Below are 25,704 nucleotides of genomic sequence, written 5' to 3' on the forward strand. Positions count from 1 at the left end.
TAATCTCCATAATAGGTAAAACAATACATTTATTCATAAGAAAGAGACAACTATCTGTAATAATAACATATCAGCAGGCATTTTACACAAGAGTTACAACCTATAAAAATCTAATAAAGCAGGGAGAAGCTGGGGGCCACAGGTGTAGGCCCAGGGGGCTGCATGTGGCACTTGAGCCACCTGATGCCTGTGAGCTCTCCCTGCTAATAAAGACATTATTATTATCTAAACAGCAATACATAGGATAACATAAAAATAAAACAATATAAGCAAACGCAGGCCAGAGTGAATGGGGAAAGAGAAAGGTAGAGTGACTCATTAGTGTTAGTGAAAGCAAGTGATGCAAATTCACTTGGCGGGGGAGGAGTAGGGGGGTAGCTAGAGTCGCTGGTGGAAGACGGGAACAGAGGCGCAGTGATTACAGTGAACGTTATAGGAGTAGACACAGGGGAAGAGGGCCCTGCCTCTTAAGTGCTTACAGTCTAAAGAGAGGGGCATTCCCAGAATGGTGAATAGAGTAGGTGGGAGGTGTCACATCAATGGGGTTTAGTATATTCGGATCAGGTCCCTTGGTGTTAACTTTGTATGTGGGAGAGTATGGAAGCTTGAGGCCTTGATTAAGCTCCTACTCTTCTAGACCACTACTAGAAGGATATGTATGGGTGCTTTTGAACAAACAGATATAATGCAGTATTTTAGGAGAAACCTGGATACATTGACGGAAGCATGACAGGTATAGTCTCTTGATGATACTGTACTCAGAACTGTAGTAAGTAGAGGCAAGCAGTAAGATGTGACCACAGCAAAGTGGAGAAAGCCTGCAGTACCAGTGTCAGCCTGCGGGAGACGATGGTACTGGAGAGCTGCACAGTACTGAGAGTAGGATGTAGATTAATGCGCCAGCATGTAGTGGGATACCTGCTGAAATTGCAGATCAGCCCAGATGGTAGATACTTGAGATAAAAGACTGAATGCACTCATACACAGGTAGCTGTAGATTGAATCTGATACAGTATGCACATGAATGCAGATGCCCTTTGTTACTCTAGGATACAGGAGGCTGTCAGATGCAGAAACTGAAATAGAGCTGAAAGGAGAAGAGTGTTGTCATGGCAATCATCTGGACACAGGAGATCATTTAAATAGGGCACTCCCAGCAGGTATTGGCCAAACAGGTAATGTGATTGCTGCTGCTGCTATCTGGTTGGCAGATGTAGTCATGTGGGAAAGTCCAAGATGGCTGCACTTATGCTCCGCAGCCACGAGAACTGACAGGATGCTAATTACCAGGCACACATGCAGCAGTGCCAGCACAGGTCTCAGGGATGCCAGTAACAACCAGGGAGGGCATGGATGGCACTGGATCTAGTTACTGGGACCTGATGTGTGACAGGAGGTAAGAGGGGTAGAGTCAGTGGTGGACCCAGGAAGGGGTGACCAGGGCCCATGCATGGACCCCCAAAGGCTGCTGCAGGACAGGGTCCACTGCACAGGTTGTTGTACTCTGCCGGGAAAAGGAGTGTGTGTTATAGGGGCTGATCGCACTCCCCCTGGATCCACCACTGAGTAGTGTAGATACTGGAAGAGACTCTAATCGGAAGAGGAAGTGAGTTCCAGAGCAGTGGAGTGGCACAGGTGAAATCTTAGTTTCGAGAGTGAGCAGAGGTAACCAGAGTTGAGGTGAAGTGGAAGAGTGGAGAAGGCGGAATGGACTGTGTACAGGAATGTGCCTGGAGATGTAAGGGGGAGCTGCATGAATAAGTGCTTTAAATGTGAGAGAGTAAATTGTACTCTGACTGAGGTGGATGGAAGCCAGTGAATTAGTTGGAAGAGGATTGCGGCCGATACAGAGCAGCGGGAGAGGAAATGAGAAGAGCAATGGCATTAAGTATAGATTGGAGTGGTGAGAGGGAGGCCAGAAAGGAGAAGCATTGTGACGAGGACTAGGAGGAGATAGCAGAAAGACACAAGAGATGACAGAGGGAAACATGTCAGGGGAGGAGAGTAGTCATATTGCTTAGCTTTATACCTTTCATTAGCTATGCACAAAACTATAAAATCTTTTATGTGCTGCAGTTACTTGGGACTCTTGTGACCCCGTGTGCCATCAATCATAGGTGACGTGTGGCTGCAATCAGTTATAGCACAGCCTGTGACCGTAGTGTCAGGGAAGTGGGAAGAAGTTCTGAGTATATCACCTCTGCCGACGTAGCATACAGACGCATGACGCAAGGTGCTATTTAGATATAATATTTAGGTCATAGCAGAGAAAAAAAATAAACAATGAAGAAAGTAAGAGCAGTCATTACTATATGGCTAGATTACATCATGGACGTAATCTTAGATTGTAAAAGGTTATTTTGCATAGAAGTGCCCCTATAAACAGGTTATTGGCTAATATTGTCTGTCTCAGTGACAGGAAACACATGTAAGATTAGTGTCATACACACGTATAGGGATACTTTAAAACCATTTGCCATCCTAAACAAATATTTGCCTCATTTGTACTATCATCCACCCTATGTATCTAGTGATAAAGCTGTTTGCCCATTTACAAGGCTTTATGTAAACAGCATTGTCTTGGCTTGCGCAGGAATTATGATGCCAGTGGAGCGTGTGTGTCTGTGCGATGACAGTCTGCTTTTACTGCAAGAACAAATCTTTTTTATGCAGTATAGCCATAATAATAAATCAGGCATGTTTATTATACAGTTTTCACCTTGTGTATCCACAAGAAAAAAGTTTTCAAACAAGTTAATGAAAAGGGTTCTTGCGTGCCACTCTCTGGTTTGCAGCGCTGGTACCCCTGTCAGCATTACCCTTTTCCAGAGCGATAATATTCTGGGCCTATTTTCTGACCTATTTTTAAACCCATTGAAATTGGGTAAATATCAGTAAAACAAAATTCCTTCTCCGTCATGCTTCAAAATGTTACCTCAGTATAATGACAAAAAGCCTCTGCTGCTGATCCCTTCATTAAATATAACCCACAGATTTTGATTCTATTAAAAATCACTGAACAATTTGAATCCAAAGCAGTGGCATAGCTACTGGATCATGGGTGCATGTTGTGCAATGCTCACTGGCCCATGGGTCCAGGGGGCCTTGTGCTGCACATCCTGCACCCAGGACCAACCAACTATCATGCTAAATGCTATGTGTTGTAATGTTCTCTGTCTGTCTCCAGCTATTTGGGAATTAATTAACCTTGGTTAAATTAAAGACCTTTATGATTTTGTGCTGATGGAGGTGTCACGTTGTTGCATGTCTCACCCTTGGGCAGGTATAAAAATGTAAACCAAATAACTGAAGCCCACTTTTTAGGACAGTCTCCTGGTACAGGTAAAAATCTGGAACTGAAGCCTGATATGCTGCTGTGAAATCACTGGACTTGCACCTATGTATGAATTCACACAGAGGGGATAACTCAAATGCCGGCGAAGGGTGCAAATCGCCATTGCTGCAGCGTTTAAACGCCAGCAACAACAGCCCTTCGCCTAGCCGGCCGAATTGAACAAAAGTGCTCGCTACCCTATGGGGTAGCAAACACTTTTATGGAAGATCCCGCTGCCATAATGGTAGTGGCTGCTGCGCATATTCGGCCGAGCAAACGGATATGCCATTAAATGAATTCCTACCCAGAGCACCTGCAAGCCTGTCTCCCACTCCCTATCTGCTCACTTATACCCCTTTTCCACCTAAATTCCGGGTCTGACCCGGAGTTGGAACAAAGTTCCTATCCGGATCAGACCCGGAATTTTGCCGGCGCCGACTCGGGATATTCCCGAGTCAGCGCCGCTCACACCGCAGTCTTGTCTGCATAGACCCAGCTTTTGCGGAGTGAAAGTGGTCGCTTGGAGATGACGTCATCTCCAAGCGCCACTGAAGCCGGACCAATCGGCTGGCTAGCAGCGCACTCCAGGTCATTGTGACCCGGAGTGCGTTGTTCTCACAGCAGGGTTTCATGGGCTACACCCGTGTTAAACCCTGCTAGTTACCTGGGTTGGATTGCCGGGTCACTCGACCCGGCGATCCAACTCTCTCCCCATTTACACCAGGGAGCTGCCCGTGTTAACTCTTCAAAAACACGGGTTTTAGCTCCGGTGTAAAAGGGGTATTAGAGAAGCACCTTCCCCTGGATGGTCTGGGGGGGGCTGTAAGAGCTGCAGTATGCACGTCTGGAACTTCCAAAGGACGCGCCGGGCAGCACTGCAGCAGCAATTCTGGCACTGCTCACACACCCCTAGTTATGGTCCTGAGGGGTCTATTTACTAAGCAGTGTTAGGAGACAGAGTGAAAAGTAATCAGAAAGTGATAAGGTGCCAGCCAATCAGCTCCCAACTGTCATTTTTCAAACACAGCCTGTGAGATGACAGTTGGGAACTGATTGGCTGGCACCTTATCACTTTTCACTCTGTCTCCCAACACTGCTTAGTAAATAGACCCCCTAGCCTCTTATCGGAAGGACTGTCCTGACTGAACTTCTTTGATAAATAGAGCAGAAAAAATATATGAGGTTAGTTTAAAGGTTCCCGTGGAATACATACAAAATTGCTGTTTGTGGAAAATTTACGAAGATTTCCTGTTTTTCTGTTTGGATTTCCTTTTTTGAGAATACAGGAAGTTTCCACAGAAACAACTGAGACTGATAATACGAGGTATGTCTATTAAATAAAGAGACTGATTAAATAACTTATCTTTATTTATTGGTATTACAAATTTAATGTTTGTCCCCTTCAATATACTCTCCATTTGCACTAATACATCGTTGTAGTCTTGTTTTCCACTGGTGGAAGACATGGAGCAAATCAATTTAGTTGTTTCAACATTTCTGCCGTTTTCTTTTTTACAGCATCAACTGATTTAAAATGTGTCCCTTTAAGCACTGATTTAACTTTTTGGAAATGATAAAAGTCGCAGGGTGCTAAATCGGGTGAATATGGAGGATGTTCAAGTGTAGTAATGTGATTGTCGGTCAAAAACTGCTTCACAGAAAGTGCTTAGTGAGCAGGCGCATTGTCCTGGTGAAGAATGAAACCATTTTTCCATAGTTGCGGCCTTTTCTTTCTGACTTTTTCTCAGCTTTTTCAAAACTTCCTTATAATAATGCTGGTTACTGTTGTGCCTTCTGGAACCCATTCTTGCAAAATTACAGCCTTGATATCGAAAAATTTTTACTAAAAATTTCAAATTGACACGTTGTTCAGCTTTTAAACTGAGCATTTTTTCGGCACTCTACAGAAAACACAACCAAATTAAATGGCGACTCACAGTCAACTGAACGTCATAGAGTGTTGCTGCTTGTCATGCAGGTTCAGACAAGTTCAAGGTTACTACGTATTTAGTTAGAAACGCTTCTGACTGCTTTGTTTACTAGGTGGAATCACAGTCTTGTTATTTTATAGACATACCTCGTACTCGATCTAGCAGTGCTTGTGGACTACTCTGCTCTAAGTTATATATTGTTCAAGAGGTGGTGTGCTTGAGAGTTGGTATTGAGCTGCAGCTAGGGCGCAAGTTACTCTTTCTATACTTTGTTTGTGAATTTTCCATGTACTCAACATGGACTGGATTGAAACTTTGCTATAAAAGGAGACACAAGGTTCCAAAGGAGAGTTACATTGGGACATTGACTGTGATCATAGATGTCACATTCATGAGTAATTGAAGTTAACCCATTGGTACTGTCTTAAAATGGTATTGGATGACCCGCCCCAATTCGTTTGGATAATTGATGGGATTTCTCCCGCTCACCTCTTCCGTTTTAGTTTGGGCGTGGTGGTCCGGTGGCCGCGCTCCCTCTCCATCTTTCTGGGATGTCTACTGAAGTGGATCATAGAGAACTAATTGTTTGTTTGTAGAGGTCGAATTTCATACTTGTTTAATTAAGTTTTCAATGATGACTAAGTAACTCTGGACGGCTGTTTAGTGTTCCTTTATATGCAAATGTTACTGTATTTATTATGAGCTTATTTCTTTGCTTGGACATGAATATTGTATTGTCTTTGTGCATGATGTTTCAATAAAACTTATTTTAAAAAAATATATATGTAGTGTGTGACAGATTTTCTTAATACTACTAGTACAACAGACTGCTGTGATACCAGAGATATGTCAGTTTACCATGGCATTTATGCAAGCTGCAGTCTAGATAGACAGCCAGTAAAACATGGGCAGCTGTCCCAAATTAAACTGAATCTAGGAGAAATAGTTTGTTAGAAATGAAAGTTTTCCTATTGAAGGGTTGACATTAATTTCAATCTCTAACTGCAAAGCTTCACTTTAGGATGCATTTGCAAAACTAAGCCTCCTAAAAATTATTGGGAAATTAAAGTCCAACAGTTTTCCAAGAGGAACCAGCAGCAGATTGTAAACATGAAATATTAACACATGGGAGGTACCTTCACTAACATAATTTCATTTACCAAGAAGCTACATAGCAACGAGGTGTAAGGACAAATATCAAGCTGTAAACTTATGTTGGATGCCAAATAGCAACTGCTTGTTGCCACTAAATACACAGGACAACAAAACAGTTTCTGAGTCTCTCTGCAAAGAAAATGATCGCTCTTCCTTGTGCCATGTGATACAATGTTGGACTCTGTTCAAAATGGCAAAGGATTGAGTAATAATGTAAATAAGACAAAGGACACAGAGTGCACCTGGGCTAAACTGATGCATTCTCATTAAGATTTAATAAGATGTAAAAATATATAGGCATACAACAAAATGCATGTGTTTGCTGGGGCTCCGCATCACATATATAGCATAGTTACATCTTGGTAGCTGTGGGCTCTTTCAAGCAGCCTGAATGTGTATTTTGGACTACTGGTGTAAAGTATGTGTGGTTATGTATGCTGGGGGAACATTGGTTGGTAATGGATACCAGTCAGCTGTATCTTTCTGACAGTTGCAGTAAGTGTTTATAGTATCACTTGTCCTTTGTGATATTTTATTCCTTAGAATGGTTGTGTAAAAGCACATTGTAATCAGGACATATTATTCGCACCATCACTCTCCTGTTTTGTTTACAATGTGTGTATTATCAGCTTTTGTGCCTTGGCGCTATTATGCCTCAAAATGAAATATCCCATGGTCAGATTATGATACGTGATTAATGGTATTTTAGAAACCGAGCCAAGCCAAATCCTCTGCAAAAATACCAAAGAAAGACTCTTTGCTTCTCTTAATTGAAGACTAGTTTTTCAGAGATTTTTCTGGTGGTAACCAGTTCTGCACTCCTCTTCACCATCGCCATAGACCTCTGTGGTGATATCAGTCTGTAGTCAATTTACCAAGTTTAGCTTTTCACTGCTAACCAATGCCATCTCAGGTCACCTGGCAATGTGGACCAGCGAATCTGGAGAGATTTGTCTGTATCCCCTCAAATCACTATGCACATGACCGAACGTTGGCTGTGCACATATCAATTTAACCCTCCTGAGGAGTAGGGATCCATGATAATAAGCAGCATTACAACATTCGTATCATTGCGATAAGTACACCAGTAGGCCATTTTATGTCAAAACAGTACTTCTTTATTTATTCCAAAATATACCTATTCCAGTAATCTGACTATATTATAATTATACCTCCCTGTCTCTGATATAATAATGGTGAATTTGTATTGGTATAGTCTCAATTTTGGTATGCAGTCAGGAGGTAAACGCTCACTGTGTAATACTAGTTTTTCCTGGGGGTGTTAGATATCTGAATATGACGCTTACCGGCATGTTTAGAATTAGAACACCTGCACGGGTAAAATGATCTATGTCGCATTACAATCTTGTTGGTATCCCCACGTTGGCATTGTAGAGTCGACATACTCACTGTGGACATAGTGAGTGTCAATCTCCCTTACACGGGCGCTGAGAGAGGGTGGGTACTAATTACCCAGTCTTGGGCTTGTTGGAAGGGCCCAGGTCAGCTGCTGAGGGAGACATAGTCCCCATTTGCAGCACTGCTGATGGGTACTAATGTCCCCCTGTGCAGCCGTCGGAGCACCCTGTGCAACAGTCGGTGCCTTGGGAAAATGTTATACTTTTTTTTTTTTTTTTTAGGGGGTATGACCATGCTTCCCGGGATTTAGCCCATACTTGCCAACCCTCCCTCATTGTCAGGGAGACTTCCTGAAATAGCAGTAATCTCCCTGTCTCCCTGAAGAGTCTGCCAATCTCCCTGATTGCACCTTACCCCCATTATGAAGCTGTGACATAATGAAGCTGTTAAAAAAACAAACAAACTGAGATATATACATTCAAATGTGATCATTAGGGGTATAATTACTAAGATTCGAGTTGGGTCGAGTTTTGTTTTTTTTAATCTCGATTTGCATCGCCGAATCTCGGGTGATTTTCCCGTTTTTCATCTTGCAAATTTACTAAGAAGTGAGTTTATCTGAAAATGAGTTTTCAGTTGGTGATGCAGATCGAGATATCGCCCCCGAGTTGCAAGTTAAGATGAGATTACTCACTCGAGATTGCAGTGTTTTCTCTCTGCAAAACTCTCCCGCGCTAGCAGCCTGCACATATCAGTGAGATATGTGAAGGCTGCTTGTCTGTTATACCTGTAAAAGAAGGGTTACATTTTTTTTTTTAATTACGTAGGGTCACCCCCCAAAAGCATAACCAGACTCAGACTGGTCAGCCAGTCCTGGTTCCAAAAATTATGGGGATCAAAATGAGTAGGGTTCCACCGTAATTTAGGAACCAGCACCTGGCTGCAGGGCCAGTGCTGGTTTTAAATATAGGGGGGAAAAAATGCTTAGGGGTTCCCCCTATATTTAAAATTACATATTACCTATTACCAGGCCTCCATGGCCAAAGCATTCTCACCCCAAGCCGGGGATCTCAGGGGAGGTGGGGACCCCCCAAAAACTGGGTCCCCCCTGTTACAATACCCCAGGCTTGGACTGAAGCCCGGGGCTCTTCCCCACACCCCTGGAGCGGTGGGTACATGGGCAATAAAGTGTTAAATAGAAGTAAACTATTGTATTTTACAGTGGAATTACAGGTGCCAGCATGCCTGCCCTTTGGCACTTGTGGAACTACAAGTGCCAGCAGGCAACCAGCACCCATACCCCCACTGTAAAATAAATAGCTAAAAAACCACAGGACACACACCGTATCTAGTACAACTTTATTCCATACACCTAAACTCTGATTGAGTCAACACCTGAACTGGACATATTCCTAATGCCTTTGCTCTGCCAAACCTGGGAGATCTGCATATTCCACATTTACTTCATGTAGAATTATGCTGACCATGTCACACTCCTCCCCCCTTAGCTTCAACCATCGTGGTGAAGCTAAAACACTTTCAGGCGCGCCATCTGCCTCGCCCACATCTATTTGTGCCATCCGTCTGGGTACATTCCCCATCCTCACCCTCTTCCTCCTCCTCTAGCTTCACCATAGGGTTGCTTGAAGGATTGGGCCCAACAAACTTCCTGGAAACGGCATCAGCATTGAGGTGCTGTTTCCCCAGACGATGCTGCACCTCAAACTTAAATGGCAGCAAAGACAAAAACCAGCGGGTTACACGAGCATTCACTACTTTGTTTGTGTGCATCCACTGTAAAGGGGCATGATCTGTAACCAACAAAAACTCCCGCCCCAACAAATAATATTTTAACGAGTCTACTGCCCACTTAATTGCCAAGCACATATTCTCCACAGTTGAGTACTTGCGCTCCCTGGGCAGCAATTTCCGGCTAAGGTAGAGGATGGGTTTCTCTTCTCCTTCTAACACTTGGGAAAGGACTGCCCCCAATCCCATACCTGAGGCATCTGTCTGCAATATAAACTGCTTTTTAAAGTAACAAGCCTGCAAAACAGGTTCTGCATACAAGGCACGCCTTAAATCCTGCCATGGAGCTTCTACTGCTCTACACCATACTATCTTACCTGGGGACTGTTTTTTAAGACACTTAGTTAATGGTGCTGCCCTAGTGGCAAAATCATGAATGAATCTACGGTAGTAACTCACTAGGCCAAGGAATGTTCTGAGCTGGGATTTACATTTGGGTTTAGGCCATGTGAGAACCGCCTCCACCTTACTGGGCTGAGGATTTACCTGCCCTCTGCCTACAATATATCCCAAATATTTTGCCTTCACCATTCCAATGGCACACTTCTTAGGATTAGCAGTAAACCCATGTGCCTGTAAAGATTGCAACACTGCTTCTACTCTTGGTAGGTGTGACTGCCAGTCAGGGCTAAAGATGACTATGTCATCTAGATATGCAGCTGCATATTCCTTGTGAGGTTGCAGCAACCTGTTCATAGACCCTGGAAAGTTGCCGGAGCCCCATGCAGACCAAACGGCAGCATTTTATACTGAAACAAACCTTCTGGGATAGAGAAGGTTGTTTTGGCCTTAGCAGTCTCAGTTAAAGGAATCTGCCAATACCCTTTTGTCAAATCTAGGGTGGTGAGATACTGGCTGTTTGCTAAATTCTCCACCATCTCGTCCACTCGGGGCATCGGATAGGAATCAAACTGTGACACTTTATTTAATTTGCGAAAATCATTGCAGAATCTTGAAGCACTTGAAGGCTTAGGCACTAAAACTATGGGATTATTCCATTTGCTATTTGATTCTTCGAAGACCCCTAGACGAAGCATTTCCTCTACTTCTTGTTTAACCGCTGCACGCTTTGCCTTCGGGTATACGGTATGGCCTCTGTGTTATTATAACCCCGGGAGGAGTAACTATATCATGCTGGATAATTTGGGTTTTTCCCTGAATGGCAGAGAACACATCTTGGTGCCGTGCTACTAAACTCACCGCCTCCTGTTTTGGCGGGGATTAAGGGTAACTTTAGTGGGTACCTGACGTTCCGGGGTTTTCTTGGGAACCAAAGAGGACTGACCAGCGCTCTCTTTCCAGGGTTTTAACAGGTTTACATGGTAGATTTGCACTTCTTTTCTTCTACCCTCCTGTCGAACCTTATAATTAACAGGTCCCACTGCCTCTATAACTTCATAAGGGCCTCGCCACTGGGCATACATTTTGCTTTCAGTGGTGGGTACCAGAACCAGTACCTTGTCTCCCGGATTAAAAGACAGATCAACCATGGTCACGTCATATCGTCATCTTTGCCGCTGTTGTGCCCTATCCATGTGCTTGTTCACGAGTGGCGCAATTTGCCTTAAACGGCCATACAATTGGGTCACAAACTGAATGACGATAGGCTTTTGGCATGACTGTTGTTCCCACCCTTCTTTCAACAGATCTAAAATCCCTCTAGGTTGTCTCCCATAGAGGAGTTCAAAGGGACTAAATTCCGTAGAGGATTGGGGTACCTCTCGCACTGCAGACATTAAATAGGGTAGGAGTAAGTCCCAATCTCGCTTTTCCTCAGACACCGCCCTTTTTATAATTTGTCTAAGGGTCTGGTTACTGAGGTAGTAATCCTATCCACCTTTAACAGTCGGCACATTATCTTTCTTTAATTTAGAGACAAAAGGGGTACCTTAGTCAATTAAGACCTCCTTTGGTATTCCCAAGCGGGTATATAGCATCAACAATTCCTGGGCAATAGTATAGATTTCATGTTACGTAGCGGGATGGCCTCCGGGTACCTTGCGGCATAATCTACCACCACTATGTATTGATGCCCACGAGCAGATTTTTCCACTGGCCCTATCAGATCCATACCAATTCTCTCAAAAAGTACAGAAATGACAGGGAGGGGAACCAAGGGTGCCCGAATCCCTGGCCGGGGTGCTGTCTTCTGACACACTGGACATTCCTGACAATACTTTTTTGCTGCTGCATGAATGCTGGGCCAGAAGAATCTTAACTGAATAAACTGGAGAGTTTTCTCCTCCCCCAAATGGCCACCCCACAGGTGTGTATGAGCCGCCCTTAACACCAACTGCTCGTGTTTCCAGGGAACCAACAATTGGTCTACTCATTTACGCTACAAATAGATTACACAATATAACAAATCATTTTTCAATGCAAAGTATGGTTCACCTTCTGCTGGTAAAGCCGTGATTACTCTACCATTTATCTCTACAACATTTTCAAATGCATTATCAAGTTCCTAGCATTCTGTTGATCCTGGCCAAAGTCCAATGGGAACCCACTGTGTCTCGGTCTCACTCCCCTCCGGTTGCTCACTGGCCAAGGAGGGCTTTACAGCCACCAAACTTTGGGAAACAGCAGAGCTTGGCTCCTGGGACACCTCTGATGTGGAGCTTCTGCTGTCATCCTGCCACGTAACCACCTATTGTAACAACGGAAAGTCCCGACCCAGGATCAATGGGTAGGGTGGCCTGGTGGCTACTGCGGCTATCACCTTCAGGGATCGCCGTTTGATCACTATTGTGAAGTGCACTCGGGGGCATTCTTCTACATCCCCATGTACACATATAATCTTTACCAGGGGTAGCACCTGATCAGCCCCAGGTTGGCAGGGATTATGGTTAATTCGCTGCCAGTATCCACTAAGGCCCAGACCTCCCGGCCTTCCACTCACACCATCAAATGAAACAAGGTGGTTTGCGCCGGGGAAGTGCTTCCAGCAGCCATGCTGACCACTGGTCGAGTTGTTTTTCCAGCACTACAGACCATTGGCTCGCCCTACTATGGGCAGTGCCGGAGTAAATTACCGGGCTCGCCGCAGTCAAAACACACAGCTGGAGGTGTGCTGTTGGCTTTAACAACTGAGACCTAGGTTCTAGGCTTGGGATCTGGCTGAAATCCCTGTTTGGCTTTGTTTGACTTCCCAAGAGTCAGGTACCGTTCAATCACCACCACTAACTCCTCAAACATCTGAGGATGCACCACACGATCTAGTACCTGCACAGCATGGTCCAAAGCCACCATCTCTACTATGCACTGAGCAGCGTTCTTATCCAGCTGCACCCACGCCTTACTCAGCCTGGCTAATTTGGCCAGCTGGACCCTTGGAGCTTCAGACAGGTTTAGCCACCATTCCTGAAACTCCTGAGCTTTGCTAGGTCCAGTCACTCCAACTCTGCTTAATATGGAATTTTTCAAGTGCAGATAGGAGCTTGCCTCAGTCACGTTTAAATCAACATATGCTCTCTGAGGTTACCCTGTGAGACAGGGAGCAAGTCTGGCAGACCACTCCTCCTCACACCATTTTAAACATGCAGCAGTATGCTCAAAGGTGCACAGAAAAGCTTCAATGTCATCAGATGGAGTAAGCTTCTGTAACACCTCTCGCTCCAACCCACCTTTCCTCACTTCAGTTAACGCTGCATGCAATAGCTGAATTTGGGTCTGCTGGCCTATAGCCAATTCAGCAAACACTTTCATCAATTCCTCCATAGTACACTGCTTTATCCCTTTATGGACAAACTTAGCAGGCTTTATAATTTCTCTTTTGCAAGCCAGATCCCCAGCAATCTATAACAGCTGGCTTTAAAAATTGCATTACATTCCCTGGGTACTCAACCACATACATAGGAATTAATCAGTTTTTATATTGTGCACAATTTACATATACACAGACAAATTATCACTGTGAACAACTGACGCTTTATGGCTGGCCTACCACACTCACCTACCCAGCTGCTAGTAAAGCAACTCAGACTCACCAAGCCGATGTGCAGGAGGTAGCGTCTTGCAATGCATCTCACTGCCACTGGGTTGGATCCGGTCACTGTATCCGGGCTCTTGCTGTATAGCAAGCCCCACGTTGGGTGCCAAATGTGACAAGAATCACATAGACCGGGTAAAATCCATCAGCAGCTATATTTATCACCACAGGCAGGTACACAGGATATGGCAGTTTCACAGGGAAGATGTTACACAAAGTCTTTCAAACAGCAATATTTTCTTCAGTGGACTTGCAGGTCCAGAATCTCTAACACTAGTCACCCCAGAGCCTATAACCTGGGCGACTATCTCACCATCAGAATCAGTTTCCCCAGTGTCTCTGCAGCTCTTAAACCAGCCTCACACATGTGTCTGTAATAAGCTGCCTTTCCAGACTCTGATTGAGGCAACACCTGAACTGGACATTACACATTCCTAATGCCTTTGCTCTGCCAAATCTGTGAGATCTAGATATTCCACAATTACTTCATGTGGAATTATGCTGACCATGTCACAATATAATATATATTTTCAGGCAGACATATATTAGATATAAATAATATAGTTTACTTACTGACTGTCCCACTGTAGGCTGCCGGCACCTGTGTGCAGGCTGCTGCTGTTCCGTGCGTGTACACCTACTGCTTGTTGTTGCAGGCAGGAGGCAATATGCAGTGCCGGCGTGTACATAGATTGTCCTAGAGGTGCCTAGGCGGGCCACAGACAGCATGGAGGCGGAGCCATCAGTAATGACTGACAGGCTCCGCTAAGGCTTATGGGGGAGCTGCAGCGGCTGGGCATGTGCGGCAACTCCCCTGTCTGCCATTTTTCTTTAGGTTCAGACAGCTGTAATGCGTGGCAGCTGGGCCGGCAAAGCAGAGGGGTGGGTGAGGGATAGGCGGAAGCTGAGCCCCTGTTCGCGGCAGCTTGCAGCTGGGCCGGCAGAAGGGTGGGTGAGGGAAGGAACACCGCCAGCCCCTAAAGGCATAATAAGGGACCAGCCCAGCGGGAAACAGCCTGTCAGCCAAATACGATTGATAGGAAAACAGATACCAGAAGAAAAAGAGGGCAAGTAAAAAACTAAGGATGATTGTGAAATAAACTGAGAGCTCAATCTCACTTGGACAGACTATCTTTAAACCAGAAGAGGATAAAAACATTTCCTTACCTTCCTATGGTTCACTTGGTAGAGGGGACTATTAAAACATGTCCTTAATACGTTAATAACATAACAAGCAGTAACTATTTACTCAAATGCCCCCTGGCTCTGCACCAGTGCTTCTTACTTATATAGAATGCGGACATATTATATGGAGGCGGATGTTACTGTGATTACCAGGCTGGCCAGGATGTTACGCATACCAGCCAAGTGGACTGGCATGTCAAACAGTATGATTAGTATGATAATAACCTATCCAATGGAGCCACTCAATGGCAAACTGAGAGGATGGGGAATATTTCCTTTTTACTAGGGTCTATCCAAAGCTGGTAATTAAAAAAATAGTACACAACTACTGATGATGATTTTTATGTGTTAGAATAAAGAATAGTGTGTAGCTATATTATTAATGAAGTCTGAATGTCCAGAATCATGCAGGCCACATAGTTCGTTCCACTCCAGTAAAAGAGGATGAAGAAGAGGTATATGAGGGTACATTAAAAATGTTCGATTTGCAACCTGCCAACTATTGAAGTTGTGGAGTTGAGACTAGCATGACACAGCACCCTACCGAACACCTCTTTAATGCCGCTGATACCAATGATAGGTGTGCGTGGCACACATTCACCGCTGATTTGCTGTGCACAGCAGCACTGCAGCCATATGGAATGCAATCTTTACCTAACAGGGACAGCAGAGCAATATTTTAGCCATCATAAACATTTCATTTTTTGTTCTTCTTTTACAGGAAGACCATGGCTGAAAACGCTGATCTTGACTCTCTAGAAGAAAGTTTTAAGAAGTTTGCTATCTATGGGGATACAAAAGCAACAGGGCAAGAACTGACAGGCAAAAACTGGGCCAAGCTTTGTAAAGAGTGCAAAGTCATTGATGGAAAAACTGTGACCGGAACCGACGTTGACATTGTATTCTCCAAAGTAAAGTAAGCAGGATCTCAATGCTAATATGTACCAGAATGCAGGTTTTATAAACACTTCTCTAGAAGATCAGCAGAATACATTATGCGGTATTGTAAATATAAGATTCAGATGTGGGCACAAAAGTTCCCGTGGCTGTACGTTGCGACTTAAGACGCATGCGTAGTAGCAAAAAATAGCTCCACCATGTCCGACATGGGCAGTGCTTCTACCTCCAAAACAGCCCATCTATCTTACAAGCATTGCAATATATTATATTATATTAGAGGAGCTGATAAGTAATGATTGGCAAAACACTTGTACATTGTCAGCATATAAATAGATGCATAACTGTAACCAGTAGAAGGTGTATGCATTTTTATGAAGATGTCATCATTTTGTGTTGCAGAGCAAAGTCAGCTAGGGTGATTAACTATGAAGAATTTAAAAAGGCAATAGAAGAACTATCTGCAAAGAGGTTTAAAGGAAAGAATAAAGAGGAGGCATATGAGGCTATCTGCAAACTTATTTCTGGAAAGGAACCTACTAATGTGGGAGTCACGGTAAGCGGATATACAACATGTCATCATACTGTAGATAGACCTCTATATATACACTATATAGGGGTCTATTTACTAAGCAGTGTTAGGAGACAGTGAAAAGTGATAAGAAAGTGATAAGGTGCCAGCCAATCAGCTCCCAACTGTCATCTCACAGGCTGTGTTTGAAAAATGACAGTTGGGAGCTGATTGGCTGGCACCTTATCACTTTTCACTCTGTCTCCTAACACTGCTTAGTAAATAGACCCCATAATGTTGTAAAGGTACAGAGATGTTGTGTGTGATCACTAGAACTGCAAAAACCATTGGAATAAATGATGATGGGGCCTATGTATCAAGCAGTTTCTGAATAATTTTATGAATTGTTTTTACACAAATTAATTTCACTGGTCATTTTGGATTTTAAAAAAGTGTTATGTGGTTATCAGATTGTTTTATAACTTGTTGCTCCAGTCTTTGGAATAGATAGGAATTCCTGCTTGGACAGGTCCAAAACCGGCAATGGCAATCAGCAGAAACTTCTAAGTAACCCACAATGTCATCTCTAAGAAGCTTTATTGTTGTTCAGTCCTTTCACTTGTATTACTCTTCTGTCTACAGAAAGCTGCTGCAGTCGGGGCGGTGGAGCGTCTTACAGACACAACAAAATACACAGGATCTCACAAGGAACGCTTTGATGAGAGTGGGAAGGGAAAAGGGAAAAGTGGTCGAGAAACCATTGTGGAAAACACCGGCTACGTAGGCGCATACAAACATGCTGGCACTTATGACGCCAAAGTGAAAAAATAGAGCCCAGGAGCGGTGACGCTATTTATCAGCTCCTGCACAGACATAATTTACTCTCTAAGTTCCCAGTGAAGAAAGGTAGTACATTCTGGTAGTGACAAATATAAAGTTAATGTTCCTTCCTAACATCAATGAAAACAGTGAAAAGTGGATGATCCATGCAGTATAAGTATCTTTACTCTTCTGTTGCCAAAACGTACCTGAAACAAGAATGAAGTTGGCATCATGCAAGTCTCTACAATAGTTATTTGTTATGAAGTATACATGCAATGTTAACTGTGATGATTCCTGTGCACTTACCTCCCAATCTAATCACACTACTTTGACATTAACACACATGAATCACTATCTGCATAAAAAGGTATTGTATGTAAATTGTGATATTATTTCAACATTATTAATCCCTTTGAAATAACTTTGTTTTGCTGTTCAGTGGAACGAACAGGTATCATTGCTAAGTAGGGCAGTAGTAACAACTTGCCACTAGCTAGAATTGTTTGAAATCTAAACCAGGTATTGAATTGGGTGAAGATAATGTTTTGCTCTATCTTCAGTATGTGCCATATTTACACTGACCTAGAATGCAGAAAATTGTTCTATTACAAGTGACACATGTAATGAAACTGGCACCGACTTACCTGTTGGGATCCTTATTGTCCATCTATACTTTATTTTAACAATTTCTTACTATTCTAAGAGAGAAATAAGAATGATTGTGAGAAATTTCTTCATAACTAAAATGCCCATGTACTGTAAGGGGTATATTTACTAAAGTGCGAGTTTATAGAAGTGGAGTCAGATTCTAGCTATTATCTTCTAGAAGGTTCTAGATAAATGATAGCTGGAATCTGATTGGTTGCTATGGGCAACACCTCCACTTTTATAAACCCATTCTTTAGTAAATAAACCCCTAAGTATATATCTTGGCTTATGGTGAATAGCAAAGAGGATTATCAACAAGTCCCAATGCAGAGTGAGGCAGAACTTCTTGATAATAATCAAAAATTCCTAATTTGCAACATGTAAAAGGTATTCTTCACCTACGCAAAGCATAGGCAGCCATTTTATGGGTTTCATTGCCAAAGTGATGTCACTAGCTCCTAACGAGTTGATAGGCTGCATGGCGTGGAATATTGGTTCAGTCCAAAAAATGTCCGCCTCCATTGTGAGCAGATGACTGGTACACTTTAACATGATGTATTTGTTGCAAGAAACTAAACGATTGACTTAAATGGCAGTTGTAACATTGGGGTACTGGTTTATAAATAAACCACATGTATACATAGCCTGCATCCTTAAGGGATAACATTATCAAGAACCCCAAAAAATATACAGTGTTGACCAATGAATGAAGAAAACTTTTTGAGGGGAGTTTCTTTGTATATATTGCAAGTTGTTACATACAATGTTATATTCACAATGGTATGTGGCCACACAACCACACACATGCCCTCCATTCTTGTGTGTGAGGAATTTTAGTGAGAATATGCAACTGCTGCAAAATGTATGGCACCCTGAGATCATCTCCCTCTGTCCCTAATCCGTAGATTTTCAGGTTATACCAGTGTTGCTTAAATATATATAAATGTCCTGTAGTACAGAGGAAACAAAATATAAATACAGTAATATTACATAAAATAGCAATCCTAAAATTGGCCAATATACCTACAGTATGTGTTCAATTATTTCTGAAAAACTACCAAAAAACTATCGTATACCAAAAAGCTATCATGTAAATTATTATTATCTCTAACAGCGTAATATAAACAAATGGTTTTCTGGCAGTATGAAAATGAACAATTATTGTTTCCATTCACTACATTTTGCTGCTTTCGGTACCTGCCAAATGGTCTGCCTTATAATAACCTTTTGTGCATGCTGAACAATATACCGTATGCGTTAAGATTACTAAAGTCCCAAGCTCAGTCACATTCAAACTATTTCTTGCTGACCTCTATCTTGCATTGTATGTAGCATGTGTGTAGGATGCAGTAATATACCATTTCAATGCCTGTTTTATTCTTATTCTAGATTGTACCTGTGTTCTATGTACAAACAAATCAAATCTCAAGGAACCAGTGCTGATGAATATTGGTTCAGCCCACAAAATGGCTTCTTCCATTTTCTGTAGGTGACAGGTGCACTTTAATAAATTATGATTATACCATGTTAGTATTGGCATCTTGGTATCCTATCCAGCTAGGGTCTATAAACATGAAGGTAAATACATATAATAAAAAATGAAAGTCACATATAAATGGTCCACATAGGAAAAAATATATGTAGGTAATAAACACACATACCCCTAATCATGTTCAGGATGTGAACATGGGAGCATTATGGGACTACAAGAGCCACCTAGAACAATTTTCACTTAAACTCCTGGAGGAACCCTGTGGTTCTTCAAGATTCAGTTTATGGGATTTGTCCTACCTTTTCTTCATTTTTGTTAAAGAAGATAAGAAGGTATAGAAGAAAAGGTCTGTAGCAGTATAAACTAAAGAGCATTTTAGTTATTTAAATGTAGTTTTCTATTAAATATGATAAACGGTTCTGGTTTTAACCCAAAAAGACCCACAGAAGGCTTCCCTGGCATTTTGTTTTCTTAAAACCGAAAAAGTCACAAATCTTATTTGAAGTCAGGATACTTCAAAAACATTACGGAAATCTCCATCATTACTTTAGCAAGTCCCCATCACCGCTGTTCCACCCTTAGGGGCAGATGTACTAAGCTCTGGAAAGTGATAAACTGGAAAGTGATAAACTACCAACTGTAATATTTCAAACACAGCCTGTAACATGACACTTAGGAGCTGAGTGGCTGGTAGTTTATCATTTTCCATTTTATCACTTTCCAGAGCTTATTACATCTCCCCCTTACACAGAAACCAGCTGCCTTTCCCCATACGTATGTGCAGGAGCCAGCAAAGGAAGTGCCACAATGATCCCCATCCCCCAGCCGGTCATGGACAATCCCCCCCTCTGGGACAGAGAAGCAACACATCTGCTTCCTAGATAATCACCACAGTTAGGGGTCCATTTATTATCAGGTTTTTGACCTGATAATTATATTTCCTTATTGCCGCTATTTGCAGCAAAACAAATTAAGTACCGCCATATGTATCACTGATCAAATCCAGGGACAGGGACTGTGATAGAAACCTGTCTCTGCGACATGTAAATGTAAAGTGATTGCATTTTAGTTTCATGGGGACGCCGCGTTACTGCGCATGTTTGGCCTGCTGACAGTGTATGCACAAGTGGTGAGTGTCGGGGAGGGATTCTATTGATCCCTCCCCCAGTAAATTTTGCAGGGTGTGGCCTATAGGCTACAATGGCTACTGCCATATTAAGATTGCGTTACCTAACGCATGCTTTGATTTCCAGAGCTTGGTAAATTTAACAAGAAAGCTGTCCCCATAGGTTTCTATACAGGCTGATTTTGTGGGTTGAAAATATGTGTACATATGTGAATGTATGTATATGTATTGTATATACACACACATATGTATACACATATGCATATATATATATATATGTTTACCTTTAGGAATCCCTCTTCCCTGGAATCTTTTATTTTTATTATTTGGTATATTTATTAATTAACACTAATTGTTTGTGTATGCAAGAACAGAACAAAATGTAATATACATAAAATTCTAAAACAGAGTAAACAGTGAGAACCGGAAACCCTAATTGTAAATGGCACTGTTTCTTCTCTTCTTTTCTAAGTAAATCTCACATAGATCTGATTACATTTGGTGCTTTGCTTCTTTAGTATGTTGCTATGCATGTTCAGATTTACATCACATACTCATCCTGTAAAAGTGACACCTTTTGACACATACAAAGTAATATTAAGGTGGAAACAGTAATAAAAAATAAATCCCCAAAACAAAAACATTAAACAGAATCAAAACAGTATCACAGAATATGTAAGGGGATCTTGTCGGCAGTAATTGGTGAAAGTCATCTTTCACACAAAAATCCTAAATTTGTGTGTACTTTCTATCCATTATTACAAGTTAAATGAAAGAAGCTTTTACTCAGAAAACAATGCAAAGTGTTACATAAGTTGTTACAGGCAGCCTGTGTAATGTTGCTATGAGTTAACATATTCCATAAAAATGCACGCCAATGAATTTAAACCTCTCTTTACGCTGCAGCAAGCGCTGGCTCAGAGTTTAGGTTGTATATTATTACACTCTCCTTAAATTGAATAATGTATTAAAATATATTTCTGTATATGTATATAAAAATTCTTTCTCTGCAATAAATATATCTATTTTACATCAGTGTGTATTTGTGTTCAAAATATGTTTCATATAATGGTTACACAAAAATAGCAAACAGACTCAAAATGTACTGATGAGAAGCAGTGCATGCTGGGTTATGAGTGATCATCCATATTCCGGATACAATGACCAAGGAAATCTCAGTGGTCATGGCTTTGGCAGCATAGGGGTTAAACTGAGAATATACAAGCGTTGCCATGAAGCCCCGTGTTTTGGTAACAAAAACATGAAGATTGTTACTACCAGGTGTTTTCAGTGTATTTGAGTGTGTTTTGGTTGCCATGACAAAAAAGTCTGAACTTCACTTTTCATGACCCTGAATTGACAGGGCCCTCATCACATTCATGTCCCTGCGCTATCCTCACCCCACCCTGCTCCAGAGACACGCTGGCGGACATGCTGCCTGTCATACTCCTGGGACAGCATTTAAGACGGAAACAAGTGCAGTAAGACCTGGAACAATACTTCAAACATTTTGAAAAGCAGGTACGTGATTGTGAGAGTACAATGTAGCAGGCAATATACAGCTGCCATACAACTACCAGGTCAGCTATTTAAAGTGCACCTGTCCCATACATACAGGAGGCGGACATTTTGAGGATGGAGTCAACGTTACTGACAATGCGATCTATCAATTTACTAGGAGCTAATGACGCCACTGATGTATGATGCACACAGAGCTCTGGGCCTCATTCAGACCCGCTCGTAAGCGCTATGCGCTCGCGAGCAGGTCGATGTTTGGCCACTGTGCATGCGCACGCCGGAAGCCGGCTCCGATGCGCGCATGTGTGAGACCCGGCTAGCGACGGGTGCTCTGTCGCTACAGGTCTCGCACCAAAGCGGGGCAGCTGTCGATTTTGATTGACAGCTTGCCCCGTTTTGGAGGCGGGCAGGGGGGGTTGCTGGCCAAACTGAGGCGTTCCCGACGGAACGCCTGCAGTTTGTGGGCGGCACCACTGACATCACAAGTGAAGTCAGTGGGTGAGCTTCCGGCTCTAATAGAGACGAAAGCTCACTGGGGCTTGCGGGAACGAGACCCTACCACAAGGGTCTCGTCGCAAGCCCCGATGGTCGCGATGGTCAAGATCATCGCGACCATCACCTGGCCGCTCGCAATAGCTGTGTGTAGTCACCCACAAATATGCGAGCGGCCAGGAGGCCGCACACAAAAAAAAAAAACGCCCTGATTCAGAGCGTCCGGCTCTGAATCAGGCCCTCTGTTCCAAGTACATTACAGGTTGATTATTATTTCGGCCCAACATATCGCTGTCTCTACTGCATAACAACATGTGTACGTATCTGAAGTAATTCCTATGTAGGACCAGTTGTAATGGCTGGCACTACAGGTGCAATCTAAAAAAAGGAATCAAAGCACAAACTCAGAGCCTTAGCTTCGGACGGAATTGCTAAGCTGCTCGCAAGCAGCTTTTTAATTCAGTCTGTGCATTACTTATCCGAGCTGCGTTGTCCAACGCAGCATCAGATAATCTGTGGAACATCGACTGGTGACCCACGGGGTGAAATAGCTGATCGACGCAGATGAGAGGAAGAAGCCAGGAAATCGCCGTCAACCGACGGAGGTCCTGGCCTCTTCCCTCTCCCCCAACAGCGGCGACACAGAGGCCATCACTGCCCCCTTCTCACCCACAAACGGCAGCAGGCTGTCAATCAATGACAGTCTGCTGCCAGTCTACGTGCGGGATCGCAAACCCGTTCTGCACATGCGCAGAACAGGTCAGGCGTCTGCACAGATTCACGATCATTGGGAACACTAGCGTGTACAGCTGAATCTGGGTCTCAGGGCCTGATTCACTAAGGATCTCAATATAGCATACGCACGCAGTTCAACTGCGATAGTATGCTAATCCACAACGATCACAATGCCGCCGCAGCAGTACATAAGGATGCCCACTTCACCTACACGCACATCCATAATGGTTAGCAAGACTGCGAAAACATCGGTACCATCGGACCCATACGCACAAGTAAGACAGGTCAGACCTCACTGAGGAATTGCTTACTTCAGCGCACGCTATGAGGCCTCAGGCTGCGTATGGTATCGCAGTGGATAATTTATGCACGCCCATGCAATGGCATTCAAACGCACTGGTACGCCTGCGTTCGGTCGACCACCCCCCGTCACCACCCACAAACGGCACTTCCTGTCAATCACTCTGCGATGGGTCTGCGTTGCTGCTGCAATCCCAATCAAGGCCGGTTCGCGCACACGCACTGATACATATGCATGCGCATGACACTGGAGCCCCGTCGCTGGCAGCGTTAGGCTACCAGCAGCCCAACTGAGGACCTCGCCGAGGATTCCGCTGGACTTCGCGGGACCTTGCCAGAGGGGTAAGTATTACTAATTACCAGTGGAATTTTCATTTGTATCAGTGATACTAAACGAAAATTCCCGCTGGTATTTCCCTTAGTTTGTAAATGGGGCCCTTTATATGATGAGTTTCAGCTTGTCAGATAAAATGTCTGCCGGTCTGACAAACATTTTATCTCACTGTGTATGCCCAGCTTAAGACGGCAATTTAAAACTGAGAATACCAGGTCATTAAATCAAGGATGTAGTCAGCTGATCGGTGGCCTCTAAATGCCGATGCTGAGATCCCGACAAGGGAGTTAAGATAGGTGTCAAAATCCCGACGCCAGAAAGCAGACGGACGGATGCACGAACGAGGTAAGTCCGTGGCTCCCGTCCTCTTAGGAGGGTTAGGACAGTTAGCGTTAGGTTTTGGAGGGGAGTTTAGGGTTAGGCACCCCTAGGGTTGAGGGTTAGGGTCAGGCACCGCAGGTGGGGGGTTAGGGGCTAAGGGGGGAGGGTAAGGTTTAGGCACAAAGGAGGGGGACTTAGATTCAGGAACTAACGGGGAGAGGTTAGGGTGCGGGGTTGGGAGGGTTAGGGTTAGACTACTAGAAGGGAGGGTAAGTGCACTTACCCGACCCCTGTCGGAATCCCAACCATCGGGATGCCGCTGTCTGTATTCTTACAGGAGGCATCCCGACAGCCGGCATATCATACCGATTCCATTAAATCCAAACTGTTCAGACAATAACCCAGAATACTTACGTGTTATATATAGTACCATACATTATGTACATTGGGCACACTTGACACACTGACTTAACACCCATGTGAACAAATTTTTGCTTATTGCTAATTTTTTTGTAAAGAATTGGATTTCTGTACACTTGGCATAAAATACAATTACTAATTGATTAAAGTAAAGATGAGCGGCTAAGTGTCCGCGCAGGGAGGTTTAATTAGCCAGGTTTACCCCGCATCCTAAACTACAGAGGTGGACTTTTCCTTGGAGCTTCAGGAAAACTCGGACAGAAAAGGCCCCCTCTAGGGTTTAATGTGCGGGGAAAACTGATTGATTCATCACTATATGTGGAATCAATGGGTTAGCGCACGTTAACTCCGGGTTTACACTGCAGGGAAAATGCTATTTCATTGAATAGAATTTCCCTGCGCGCTGTGGGTTAGTAGCAGGGTAAACCTCGCAGCTAATTGAATTCCACCCACGATGTAATTAAATTGCAATCCTACACAGTATACTATACAATTTACATGACTTCAGTTATACATTTTGATTGATATATAAATGTAAGATAACATATTCTAATTTTAATATTATCTTTTGAGATAGCAGATTTTATTTCACCATCCATAGGAATACAGTGTGTGTATTATTAGCCAATAAAGGATATTTTAGCATTTCAGTGGTTACAGTACTGAATGCAGGATTGCATTGCTATCTCCACACCTACTGTATCTCTGCAATTGTTTTCTCTCAGCAGCTGGGGAAAAGATACAGGCAGCTAGCAGGTGGCCAAACAAACATTTCTATACTATGACAGGCTAAAAAAAAATTCCTTTAGATATAATCTTACCTGGACCCCACAATAAAATAAAAATACCATAAAATAACCAAAGCTTTAAAAATTTGAATAATGATAGCAAATCACGAGTGACGTGTGGTGAGGTCAATGGCTGGGGAGGCACACATGGAGATGGGTCTGAGTGCTGGGAGCCTGTCTCACCCCCTACTCACTGTAACTCTCCCCTCACTACACTAAGCTTCAGTGTCCATTGATTCTCCTACCTGCATCATTGTCTTCTCTTGCTGCTGCTGACTGCATTCCAATCTCTAAACACTGCAGTGCACTTCCTGGTCACATGACATATCCAAGGTGTCCATCAGTGCTCAAGACCTGCTCCCCATACTCAGAGTCATGCCTCTTTCTGTGCAGCTTACTGTCCGTGGTGTGGCCCCGCCCCCAGCTCTGCAAGAAGTGTATACAGAAGCGAGGCTGAGCTGTTGCTGCCTCATCTCTCTTGACTTATGAAACAGGTGGACCTAGGACGCTTAAATCATTCATCTTCCCTCCTCTTCCTG

At 43.3% G+C, this 25,704-nt stretch overlaps 1 protein-coding gene across 1 annotated transcript in view; it reads left to right on the forward strand.

The window, feature by feature from the left end:
* Positions 1 to 21,287, forward strand: part of TPPP3 (tubulin polymerization promoting protein family member 3) — a 35,912-nt gene extending 14,625 nt beyond the window's left edge. The window contains exons 2-4 of the mRNA XM_088471858.1: positions 15,483 to 15,677; positions 16,061 to 16,214; positions 16,812 to 21,287. Of these exons, the coding sequence (XP_088327984.1) occupies positions 15,490 to 15,677; positions 16,061 to 16,214; positions 16,812 to 17,000 (531 nt within the window). The 5' untranslated portion in view covers positions 15,483 to 15,489 and the 3' untranslated portion in view covers positions 17,001 to 21,287. The remainder of the gene's footprint in view (positions 1 to 15,482; positions 15,678 to 16,060; positions 16,215 to 16,811) is intronic.
* The last annotated feature ends 4,417 nt before the right edge of the window (positions 21,288 to 25,704 follow it).

Source organism: Taudactylus pleione, unplaced genomic scaffold (assembly GCF_031769625.1).
Source record: "Taudactylus pleione unplaced genomic scaffold, aTauple2 ptg000117l, whole genome shotgun sequence".
Taxonomy (NCBI): domain Eukaryota; kingdom Metazoa; phylum Chordata; class Amphibia; order Anura; family Myobatrachidae; genus Taudactylus; species Taudactylus pleione.